This window comes from Bidens hawaiensis, unplaced genomic scaffold, assembly GCF_021521415.1.
Source record: "Bidens hawaiensis isolate Kalapana, Puna unplaced genomic scaffold, B.hawaiensis_p1.1 tig00419434_1, whole genome shotgun sequence".
In the NCBI taxonomy this organism is placed as follows: domain Eukaryota; kingdom Viridiplantae; phylum Streptophyta; class Magnoliopsida; order Asterales; family Asteraceae; genus Bidens; species Bidens hawaiensis.
In genome coordinates this window covers 826,241-838,965 of record NW_027504859.1, presented here as the reverse complement: position 1 = coordinate 838,965, position 12,725 = coordinate 826,241, and the positions used below count along the sequence as shown (strand labels likewise).

Genomic DNA, 12,725 nt, shown 5'->3' with positions numbered 1-12,725 from the left:
ATGTTGGTTTTGGCTCGTTACGACGTTCTAGCACTAACAAGCTCGGGTTTTTTCCTTCGGATCGTGGCTCGGGATATAGGAGGGTGTTTGTGTGTGTTTTTGAAGGTGTAGGTTATGTTGCAGAGATAGATGAAAATGGAAATGATTAGAGTTTAAGGGGTATTTATACTTCATTAAGCCCATGGACCTAAGGCCCATTCCATATCTTATTCCATCTTTTAAAGTCCAAGCCCACTATCTAATAGTTTATTTATCTAAACTGATACACGACACGTTAATAACATACGAACTTTCATTTATTAATATTATCGAAAGTAGGATGTTACATGTCAAGCTCACCCATGTTTACCAACTAAATTATGCTCATATATTTAGTACATCTGTCGGCAACACTCTTGAGTTGATATTTGTTAGCGACCTTATTATGTTTGAGTCCAAAACTTTGTCATGTAGATAATGTGTCAGCAACAACGTGCATGTAAAAATACTAGTTACCTTTTAATTTGTAAGCATATAGTTTATAAAACTAAAACTTAACTAGAGGGTTTTATTTATAAGTTAATAATTTTATTAGGGGCTAAATTGATAGTTTCAATATAAAAATCAAAGGAATTCACATGACACTACACGTAAAACACATGAATTGCCTCATTCAACCCTCACCTAAATTGTAGAATGCGTTTAATGGTAGAATAAAAACTCATTGTTTGGAGCTATAGAAAGTTAGAAACTGTCATAATTTGGATCAAATCACTTGGTTTCTCCTCTGTTCATTTCCAAAAATAATGTTGCCGCTAGCCGGAATAGCAATTCCGACCACAGTCGGCTTCATCCTTGTTTTTCTGGTGACGAATTTTCCTGATTTGAACAAGGATTTAAAGTCCAAAAAAGGTTTTTTATAAAAAAAAAATACACCAAACATTTATTAAACGTGTATTTTAAATTATGATTTTTTTTATACTAATAATAAAAGGAATCTAGTTATTTATACTATTAAAAGTTTAAAACAAGCATTTTTATTTTAACATGGACTCTTTTTATTGGTTGATTTTATCAGTTTTAAAAAAACAAGTATTTTTAGAGTTTCTTTGCAATATAATAATTCAATAACAAATTAATAATTTACCTTTCATTTGAACATGCCCATTTTTATTTTTCTTTTAACCTGTTAACCCATCGTGATAACCCTAATAAACTTTAAACGCTGACATAACATCTAACCTCCAAAATTTGTCTTCCCATTCTTCTTGCTGATACTAATTCTAGAAACTCTCAGGACTGCATCTTCAAATCCATTCATCCATGCCGTAATTGCAAGATATTTCATAGTTTTAGTAAGTTTCTTTGTTTTTTAGATATGTGTTCTTGGATTTTGAATTTCATCAGCGCGCGTAGATATCACCTGTTCCATTCCAAAAGTTATTCATCATTCATTTTATTGGATCCTATTTATGTTTTCATTCTGAACTATTATTGATTGCTTTTTCACTTGAAAAAACGCTTCATCTCACAGTATTCTATCGTGTCAATACCTATGGAATTCTAAACAAAAAGAAGTCGCTTCTCACCATAGCACCTCCGGCGATTACCCTACCAGAAACCCGCTCCAATCAATTTATGCGCATTTCACGAATTTTATGAAGATCGGCAGAACATCGCACAGATTCATGGTACCACTACTAGAAAACAAGTTATTTTCTCACAAAATCTTCCTACAAATTTCCTACGACAAGTAATTCCAACAGATTTACAACAAAAAAATAAGTTCAAACTTTGCTACAATATTATCAAATAAACATTATGAATAGTTTTTGTAGGAAGTTTACAACCACATGTTTTTGTAGCAATTTTGTAAGAAAATTTATTGGAAAACGATTGAAAACGATTTTCAAGCATGTGTTTTTCCAACAACTTTTTTGTTAGAAAATTATTAGAAACTGGATTTTTCCAACAAACTTTCTACAATTTGGTTGTGGAAAAACATCTTTTTTTCTAGTAATGTACAACATCAATCATAAGTTCCGTTCAACCTAATATCTGATTTTGTAAAGATTAATAATTTGTAAGGTTTTATTACGGATATAATTAAAATATTAGATTATTTGTTCAATATCAGGGTGGTTTTATTATGAATAATTAAAATATTATATGATTGGATTAACAATGTGTTCAGATTTAGGATTTATTCGAATTCCAATTACGTTTTGAAACTGACTTTAAATTCGATTTTTTTATTTTACCAATTAAGTTTTTTGTCTATTGTTATGAATTGCAACCAATGTGCACTTGTCTTCATTTTTTTTTTAAATTTATCAATTAAGTTTGTTTGTCTATTGTTATGAATTGCATATTAGTCATTCTTCTAGTTATGCCTATACTTTGTTAAATAGCATGTATTGTGTACAATTAAGTTTAGTTTGAGGTTCACCAATTGTTTGATGAAATGTTGCGTACTCAAGTATGTCTTTAATTCCTAACTATTCACATATCCATATTAAAAAAAATTATGATCAATTTTGCATAACACCCATTTAAGTAATTCTCCTAATTATTTCTTTTAGTCGTGCTTATAATTTCTTAAATGAAATATTTATAGTATATGCATGCATTATTTTGTTCAGATAATCCGTTTGATCAGTTTGTTTGGTCTTTTAATATGCATCATCTCGTGTCTATTTTTAAAATCTTGACTTCAACTGATTTTACAGATACATTTCTCTTATGGTTTGATCTTATTTATATTTTGTAGCATCAAAAGGTAATTAAACTATTCTTCATGTTCTTTTAATCCATATAACAATAACCCTAAGGTTAATTAATCAAACGAATTCTAGGGTTCATAATCAATTGGATTTGTTATCCGTTTAGTTAATCAAATTTTGGAATTTAGTCCTTAAAGTTCAAGTGTGGATACATAATTAGTTGGAACTTAAGTTTAGGGATGAAAGTGTATATAACTGAAAGTTATTATGGATATATATATATATATATATATATATATATATATATATATATATGATAGATAATAAAAATAAAATGATAATAACTCGATAAATGTTATATACAATCGATCAATCCGCTATATTTTTAATTTAATAAGATGTTATAACCCGTTTAAGGAATATCTGGGTTTGTTAAGACCCATATCCGTGAATTCGGGTCAAATACATGAGAAGCCTCCATTTAAAAATCAAGCAAATCTGTTGACTCCAACAAATACATCATGACACGTAGGATTTTTATGTTTTCGTTTATATATATTATAGATATATACTAATTATACAATTAGTATCTTTAATAATATAAATGATCAATTGATCTCGTGAGAGTATATTAATTGTTTAGATATACATTGACGAATTGTTTATAATATACATATTAAAGATAAACATGATCTAAATTCAAGACTCAGCGCAATGGACATCTAATTCAAAATTGAAGTGTCATAATCTTGCCACATTTCCTTCTAAAAGACACCTGTAATATTTTCACCGTCTCTAGCTTGGTATATATATATGCACACTAATTCATAATTCACAAAGGAGATTATAATAATAATTCCATGAAAAAGGAAACTTAATGATGTCGAGAGAGACGGAGGATTGTTAAAAGGAAATAAAAGTTGCCAAATCCAGCGGTGATTTACCTGGTTGATTAGTTATATCAAACCCGATCAAGAGAAACAAAACACACTTCTTACACGCATATTTAGCCACGGGAATCGTGCCGTGTTCCGAACCCGAGGTTCTGACGGTTTAAGCCCGGCCTAGCACATTATATAGAGTAGAAGTACTGTGCGTTCAAGCTTAGACATTTAACTCCAAGTGCCGTGTGAGGTAGGTGTTTCGTTTAAGTTATTATTTTGTTATTTGGCTTAGACCCTAGTCGAAAGTATAGTCTAAACCTTGATTGGTTAAATATAGTTTTTTATAAGTCAAAGGTATAGATAAAATAATCTTTCTTTGTAACTAAGAAACATAAAGTTTATTGTGTAAATTGTATAGTTCAAATATTGTTTCTTCATGATTAAGAAACATAAAATTTATATGCAAGTGTTATGATTAAATTTTTGTTTCTTATTGAATGAGAAACATAAACAAAAGACATTTCTTTGTAAGGAAGAAACGTAGCATATATGGGATTAATAAACAAAAAAAGACTAAAAGTTCAAATGTTTTATAAAAACAAATGACGTGTCAAGGTTAAAGCTATTCAAAATTAGACTAAAGGTATAAAGCTAAAGCTAGATTATTAATTTAGTAATAACAAAAGGTTATACTCGTACTATAGGTCCGAGATAACAAGATCGTCATAAAATTGACCCACAACCGCACTTATGACCGACTTGTCAAAATTGGTCCCTCAAGTTCATCAACTTGTGATTTTGAGTCCGAAATTAAGTCCAACATATCCTACATGTTGCCAACGAAATTCAACAGGATCGTCCACGCGCTACTTATCTATGTACCTTTACTTTAATGCATCATTAATGTAACTTCTAACTGAATGTCTCATTTCAAAATAACATATGATTTTGTTTATGTGTGCTAGATTAATTTATTGTTTCACTAATCATCGTCACATACTTTTTTTTTGTTTGGGTTCAGTTATTTCAATATATTTTTGGTTTCTTGAAGACTCTTAAATTGGCGTAACCTTACCCATATGCAATAGTATCCATGGGTAAAAAGAAGTTCCGGCTTCTTAAGTTGTTAATGTTTGTCGGGTTTGTAATCACACTTCTTCACGACCAGATGGGCAATCTTATAGGTTCTCAAAATAGGTTCTCAAAACACAAGTTGACGATGGTTATGGTGATGGTGATGGGATACTAGCACTAAGGGAATGAAGGTCAGTTTCTAACGGACGACTTGAAGAATGAAGAGGCTAGTTGTGTTCCCCTTGAATACAATCTTCATTTGGAGACTTTGGTGTCTAGATCATTGATTTATACACCTACACATGTAGGTAAGTGATTTTTTTGTTCACGTGATCTTGATTTTCTTTATGTTGTGTAAGGGTGTAATGGAGTCGTGTTTGAGCACCATCCCGAAGCTTCCAGTTCGTGAGATCGTCACATGCTTTCATCCTTTTCTCAGATAATCGAATTCTTCGTGATGCCGATGTTAGGCTAAATCCATTGTATTCATTTTAGATGATTTTCTTTATGTTGTGTAAGGGTGTAATGGAGTCGTGTTTGAGCACCATCCCAAAGCTTCTGGTTCGTTAGATCGTCACATGCTTTCATTCTTTTCTCAGATAATCGAATTCTTCGTGATGCTGATGTCAGGCTTAATCCATTGTATTCATTTTAGATGATTTTTATTGTATTCATTTTAGATGATTTTCTTTATGTTGTGTAAGGGTGTAATGGAGTCGTGTTTGAGCACCCTCCCGAAGCTTCCGGTTCGTGAGATCGTCACATGCTTTCATCCTTTTCTCATATAATCGAATTCTTCGTGATGCCGATGTCAGGCTAAATCCATTGTATTCATTTTAGACTAGGGTTTTGTGTAAACTAATTTTGATCAGATTCTATGTGTCTCAATGATTATGAACTTGATTGAATATATTGTTTGATCTTGTTTGCTTTATCAATTAGTTGTTTAAACAATTTGTGTTTTTGATTACCAAATCTTGCATCACTTATCTGGTTGTGTTCATTAAAATTTAGGACTAGGTTCTTGTGTCATTGAACAAATAATCACTAGTCATTGTAACCTAATTGATTTTTATAATATAAAATTGGTAATTGGGTAGATTGGGTTAAGTCGTGTCAACAATTCGGTTAAGGTATCATTTGTTATCACAACCAAACTATTAGGTCTATTAGTTATTGCACAATTAATTTATCTGAATCTGTGATTAGTTGGTCATCGCCCTAAACCTGAAGTGTTTCTCATAATTGTTTACAAAGTTAAAAGTAACTGTGTGTTATTAAATCATCTTTTCTAAACTGTTTGACATCTTCTGTCCACCTAATATAATACTTAATTAGTCATGTGTTATACTTGCATTTTCCATTGATTCCCTGTGAAGACGACCTTACTTACTCTCACTAGTTATAGGTATTCAAGTCTTATAAATACTTGTTTTTTATTTGAGCATGACATCTACATCAGATCCTGCGCGAGATCATGGTTACCAGAGAGATTAGGGATCCTTGAGAATCAGGGATCCCACGTCATAAAATTGACCCACCAACACACTTATGATCGACTTGTCAATATTGGCCCTCAAATTCATCGGCTTGTGATTTTGAGTCCGAAATTAAGTCCAACAAATCCTACATGTTGCCAACAAAATTCAACAGGATCGTCCACGCGCTACTTATCTGTGTACCTTTACTTTCATGCATCATTAATTTAACTTCTAATTGAATGTCTCATTTCAAAATAACTTATGATCTTGTTTATGTGTGTTGTATTTCATTGTCCACTAATCATCGTCACATACTGTTTTTGTTTTGTTTGGGTTCAGTTATTTCAATCTATTTTTGGTTTCTTGAAGACCCTTAAATTGACGTAACCTTTTGCATGTGCAATAGTATCCATGGTTAGAAAGAAGTTCACTGCAGATTTCAAATTAATATTCTAGCTTCTTAAGTTGTTAATGTTTGTAGGGTTTGTAATCACACTTCTTCACAACCAGATGGGCAATCTTATAGGTTCTCAAAACACAAGTTGATGATGATGATGATGGTGGTGATGGGATACTAGCACTAAGGGAATGAAGGTCAGAAGGTAAATAACTGAAAACTTGAAGAATGAAGAGGCTACTTGTGTTCCCCTTGAATACAATCTTCATTTGAGGCTTTGGTGTCTGGATCATTGATTTAAACATGTACACATGTAGATAAGTGGCTAACCCTACAGGTTAAAAATTTAAGCTATGTTTATGTTCATGTGATCTTGATTTTCTTTATGTTGTGTAAGGGTGTAATGGAGTCGTGTTTGACCTTGCCTAAGCTCAAACTCGATTCATTTATTATATACTGATTATTGAATTCTTTTGTTATTTACAACTACAAACCTATTTTTATGTTAGTTATTTTTGTCATAATTATATGTACGATAATATTTATTATATAAAACTAAATGAAAATTTTTATGTTTACATATATAATAGGTTTGTTTTGGGCGTACGAGCCTAGTTAAACTTGGTATACATAGCTCAACCCTATTATTTAGCTTTAGTTTAGGCTCAAGCTTGGACTCTTATCTTTTAATCACGGCTCAATTCAAGGCCGTATCCGAAGTTTTAATGCCCGAGATGTGTATTAGAAAAAGACTCTTACATGTAAAAAAAATCCCCTCCCAAAATGAGCCAGTGAAACATATTAATAGGTTATCGATCTACAAGTCCATTACTTCATTAGTATGTCCAAACCCAGTAACTTCTTATTAGATTGTTTGATATTTAATGACTTTGTTCAGATTTTTTTGGCTCTTATTGGTTTCTTTATCAACCAAGTTAGTTTATTAATGTTAAAAAATATATTTATATATATATATAGGATCAGGATCATGAGAAAACCTTTTCGAAATTGAGAACTATGAGAACCATTTTGGACCACAAAAAACCCAAAAATAAAAAAAATCATAAAATAAAAAAAAGCACAAAAATCAAAAAAGTATAAAAACCAAAATTCTTATTTTATTATCCCGGTTTCATAAAAAAAAACTCGGTTTAGCTAAATTATATACACATATATGTATATTTACATGTATTTTTTGTACACATGTGTATAATTTAAGATAAATGATACTGTACATATGTGTATATTACGTAACTAAAGATTATATAAAATTATACATATGTGTATAATACGACGTTTTTTTTTATTTTTTTAATTGAAACCGGAATGAAATATAAGAATTTTGGTTTTTTTACTTTTTTAAAATTTTTATTATTTTTTGTTTTATGATTTTTTTAATTATTTTTTTAAAGGTGTTTTTAGTGGTCTAAAATGGTTCTCAAAGTTCTCAATTTGCAAAAGGTTCTATTAGGATCCTTACCATATATATATATATATATATAACTTGTTTTTAAAAGATTTCATGCCCCTCATCGAGATCATGCCCTAGATGTTGGCCGAGCTCTGCACGGGGTCTGAGATGGCCTTGCTCAATTCAAACTTTTAGGAATCCAATCTCAGCTCGAGTGCCTGCCCCTGCACATTCATTTACACCCCCTAAATTGTTGTGTATTTACATGGCCCGATCTAATGGATCAAGTATTAGCTAGCTTTTCAGTACATACCGCAACTATATATTAGGCATTAACTGAAGTGGATTCATGTTTTTTTTTAAGTGAGGTAAATTCATGTAATGTGTTATTTGAACAACATATAGTTCATATTCCATAATAACAACTTTAAATGCCATTAAATCATATCAATATCAGTAGTTTTTTTTTTTTTTAATATCAGTTAAATATAATTCTGAAACAATAGAAAATGATATAGATTAAAGTTAGTTATAAAATAATTATGTTGGAAGATGACACCGGCCTTAATAGTAGTTAGTGCATGTGAGTATGTGACCGACAATGCCCCATTCATTCTCTGTCTTGGCATGATAATGAATCCAGAGCTATTTATTTTAGAAACAGATAGGTTTATCAACCCACTAGGCAGAATGATTTATATTGTAATTTGTTGGGAGGGCTTTTTAACATACCAAACACATGTGACCAACTAATCAACAAAATTTTGTCTATTTTCCAAGATATATATGCTTTTAGTGAAAGGACGTGTAACCGTTCATAAGGGTGTTCAAAATACCCGAACCCGATTAATCCGACTCGACCCGAATAAGCTAATCAGGGTCGGGTTAAATAGGGTCAAAAAGTATCAATCGGGTTATTCGGGTTGACCCGAACAACCCGAATTGTTAATAGGGTCGGGTTTTGGGTTTATTATTGAAAAATAATCGGGTTTTGGGTTAACCCGAATAACCCGATTAGTGATGATACTTTACTTCAAATAGAATAATGAAATGTTAAATAAGCATTAAAAAGTCAATACTGAATGTTTTATAGAGGTGTTAATTATTCTTCTACTTGTTCATGAACCGTTAGATTAGAAGTTCTTTTAAAATAAACGAACGAACATGAACAAATGTTTCACTCGTTCATCTATGTTCGTGAACACTCGGTTATGATCATTCATTTAAGTTTGTTTACGTTTTTTCATGTTCGTTCACATATTAATAGAAAATTATTAAATATTATTTGCATTTAGAAATTATATCACCATAATATGTTTATATTTGTGTTCATTTAAATGCGTTCATTAATGTTCGTTTATGTATGTTTGCGTTCGTTAATGTATGTACATGTTTCTTCAAGTTCGTGTATCTTTGTTTAATTGTGTTCATTTTTTAACGAAAGAACAAACACACGCATGCCTTTGTTCATGTCCGTTCGGTTCATTTACAAGTCTATATGTATGTAATTATAAGATAACTACTTGTAAAATAAATTGAAAATTGAGTGGAATGAGAAATTTTGCAACCCGCGAGTTACAAACATAAAAATCAACTTCAATTTATAAAGTAACATGGTCAACCCGATTAACCCGACTACCCGACCCGACTAACCCGAAACCCGAATAACCCGAACCCGACTAACCCGAACCTTAATAGGGTCGGGTTTCGGGTTAGATATTTTTTAAGAAAAACCCGACTAACCCGACCCGATTAACCCAAAACCCGATCGGGTTGACCCGATAAACACCCCTAACCGTTCATGTTTATGTAGTTATTTGATTTAAACCCATGCCCGTGACGCATTAATATTTATGGGATATATGCAAATATGCAATATCCCATACGCAAAGCATTAATTACACTATGACATCCACAAGGTATTATAAATTGAATTACGTCAGGCTAAAGCCAATTAACAAACGACAATGACAAAAAAATATTGCTTGTTGCTTTGAGGTGAGTGAGTTTTGTTCTTAAAAGTAATTCTTAACCACCAATCAATGAGGCAATTAGAACAAGACTGGTTATATTTGATCGTCTTAGTTGTTTGTACTATATGTTCCTTGAAGATATTTGACTCACATTTTTTTTGAACGACCAACGAAAATGAATATATTATCACAACAACATTACAACGAAAAAAACAAACTGTAACAAACAAGATACTAGTTACAAATCAAACGAAACAAAAACAAGCCCCCTAGAAGCAAGTACCTCAACCCACTTACACCTTAAAACCACACCCATCATCCCACGATATAGACATTTCACCGGATCTATTCTTGACCCAAAGATAGCTAAGAGCTTTAATGTCTCCCACCAAATTTACCACTGAGACCATCTTGCCATTAAATACGATATCGTTTCTTACTTTCCATAAGCACCAAAATGAGACGAGACATATAGCATGAAACATCTTTGTCTTCTTTCTCGGGAACTTTACGTATTTATAAATGGCCAAAAGATCTCTAATAGAAAAAGCGAAAATACTTGGGATCTTACACCATAGAGATATCGCTTGCCAAACAGATTGAGCTAACCCACATGTAACGAAACAATGCTCCACCGTCTCCTCCAAATCCCCACAAACCGGGCACAAAACGGAGTTCGTGCCAATATTTCTTTTAGCCAACTCAGTCAAAACGGGCAATCTTTCTAACTCAGATCTCCAAGCCAAAATACACACCTTATTTGGAACCCAATTATTCCAACCGAACTTGTAACTTGGACGGAAATAAGTCAACTCGATTAACTTATTCTTAAGACTAGCAACTGAAAATTCCCTTGAAGCATCTAAAGTTTGAAGCATCTAAAGTCCAGCAAGTTTTGTCAATTCCAACCTCCAAAAAAACATTTTGGCACAATTGAAGAAGCTGTCTGAGCTCATCTACTTCCGCCACCTCGGTCGGTATCCTTAGCCAATTCCAAATACCACATGTCACACCCCGACTTAGGGCCTAGGCGTATGACCAATAGTTGGTACCTGTTTTGTAAATACATCAGAGTTGTGGTTTATTTTAGCAGAAGACTTTGGTTTGAATATAATATTAATTTATTTGAAAACTCCTCGGGTAATAAATACCCGAGTGTTTAATTTATAAATCGTATTTTGAATCTTGTTTATAATATTTTAATGATTTAAAATTGAGCCATCTATACCTTGCGAGCGTCTATCATCATGAATGATTATGTTCCTTGCTACCTGTGCTAATATGTTTCCCTGAAATGTGGGAAAAATACGTCAGCTATATGCTTGTGGACACGTATGACTCTATAAAACATTTTGACTGACAATTACAATACAATGATAGTTTTCTTTACACTCAGCAGATGCACGACAACATCTGGGATTTGTACCACTCCCATACACACACACACAATTGTTCCCCCGGACTATATGTGTATAGCCCCTTCAAGGAGAACTTCGTTATGACCGTTAGCCCGCGAATTCCTGGCCATTGATTGATGGACTGAACAGTTATGTATGGATCCAGACACATGTGTACTCGGTCTGAGTTGCTTTTATTGTCTATATTGTATTATAATGTTTTAGAGAATATCTAATCTCATGCAAACATTGACTGACTCATTAGACAAAGACTCGTTTATCTTTTTGAGTATAAAATATGTTTTGACTGTTGGAAAAGGTTAACGTATTCACCTGTGATTGTCTGTTCTGAATGATTGGTGATCTCGTTTGAAACCTTGACTGTGAATGATTGTTTGATTGATGATTGACCTATTATAAAATAGATTTATATAAATATCCAGATCGTTACTTGATCCGGCTACAGACCCTTAGTCTGGTTTTGATAGCTTTAAACCTTGATTGATCATTTGTTTGAATAAAATATTGAGACATATAGTCTTTTTATTTATTTACCAAATCATATGCTGAGTTTCTTCTTCATGAAGAAACATCTATAATATGTTTCTTCTTCAAGAAGAAACATTCATTGACTGCTAGTATTGAATATAAAATCTTATGTTTCTTAATCATAAAGAAACAATATTTTAACTATATTCTTTGTATATGAATGCTATTTTTCTTAATCGTGAAGAAACTATATTTCCTTATGAATGTAAACTTATGTTTCTTATTTGTAAAGAAACACTATTATAATTTTTTGTATGTTTAAAGATTATGTAAACATAATTATGATCAAGGTTTGGGCTATACCCCTGACTATGGTCCAAGCCATATAAAATAATGACTTAGGCAGAACTCCTACCTTACACGGGTATTCGGAGTTTGAATACTAAGATTGATTGAGCATCACTTCCACTCTCTATTGCATACTAGGGCTTAGACTGGCGGAACCTTAGAGCTTGGCACGAACTTCAAGGATAGATTGTCGGGTGATTCTCGTGTGGCACGCACTTTGAGGTATCTTCGGTATATGGCTCAGATTACGAGGTGACGATTGTCAGGTCGGGGCACGGAAACCGAGGTAGAGAGAGAGTAATTTTAAGAGAGAGTGTGAAAAATGTGTGTGAAATGAATGAGCCGGAGCCCCCCTTTTATAGGCTGATTTTGGGTCCCATCGCGGTACGCGATGGGTCCTCTTCCTTGGCCGTCGCGTACCGCTACGCCACCATTTCTGCATGGGCGCCACGTGGCCTGCCACGTGTCCTTCCCTGCTGCCACGTGTCACCTGAGTGTGACACGTGTCCCTGAGTCATTACGGTCCATCACGGTACGCGAGTGTGGCCGTCTTATTGGACTCATCGCGT

At 32.8% G+C, this 12,725-nt stretch overlaps 1 protein-coding gene across 1 annotated transcript; it reads right to left on the bottom strand.

Moving 5' to 3' along the window:
- Positions 1-10,215: 10,215 nt before the first annotated feature.
- LOC143608822 (uncharacterized) lies at positions 10,216-10,800 on the bottom strand. Its single transcript, XM_077083754.1, has one exon. It carries the CDS (start codon positions 10,798-10,800, stop codon positions 10,216-10,218), a length of 585 nt encoding a protein of 194 aa, XP_076939869.1.
- Positions 10,801-12,725: the final 1,925 nt, after the last annotated feature.

Bases quoted from the DNA above. Each gene is read 5' to 3' on its own strand.
- LOC143608822 (XM_077083754.1), bottom strand. From the start codon at position 10,800: ATGCTTCAAACTTTAGATGCTTCAAGGGAATTTTCAGTTGCTAGTCTT.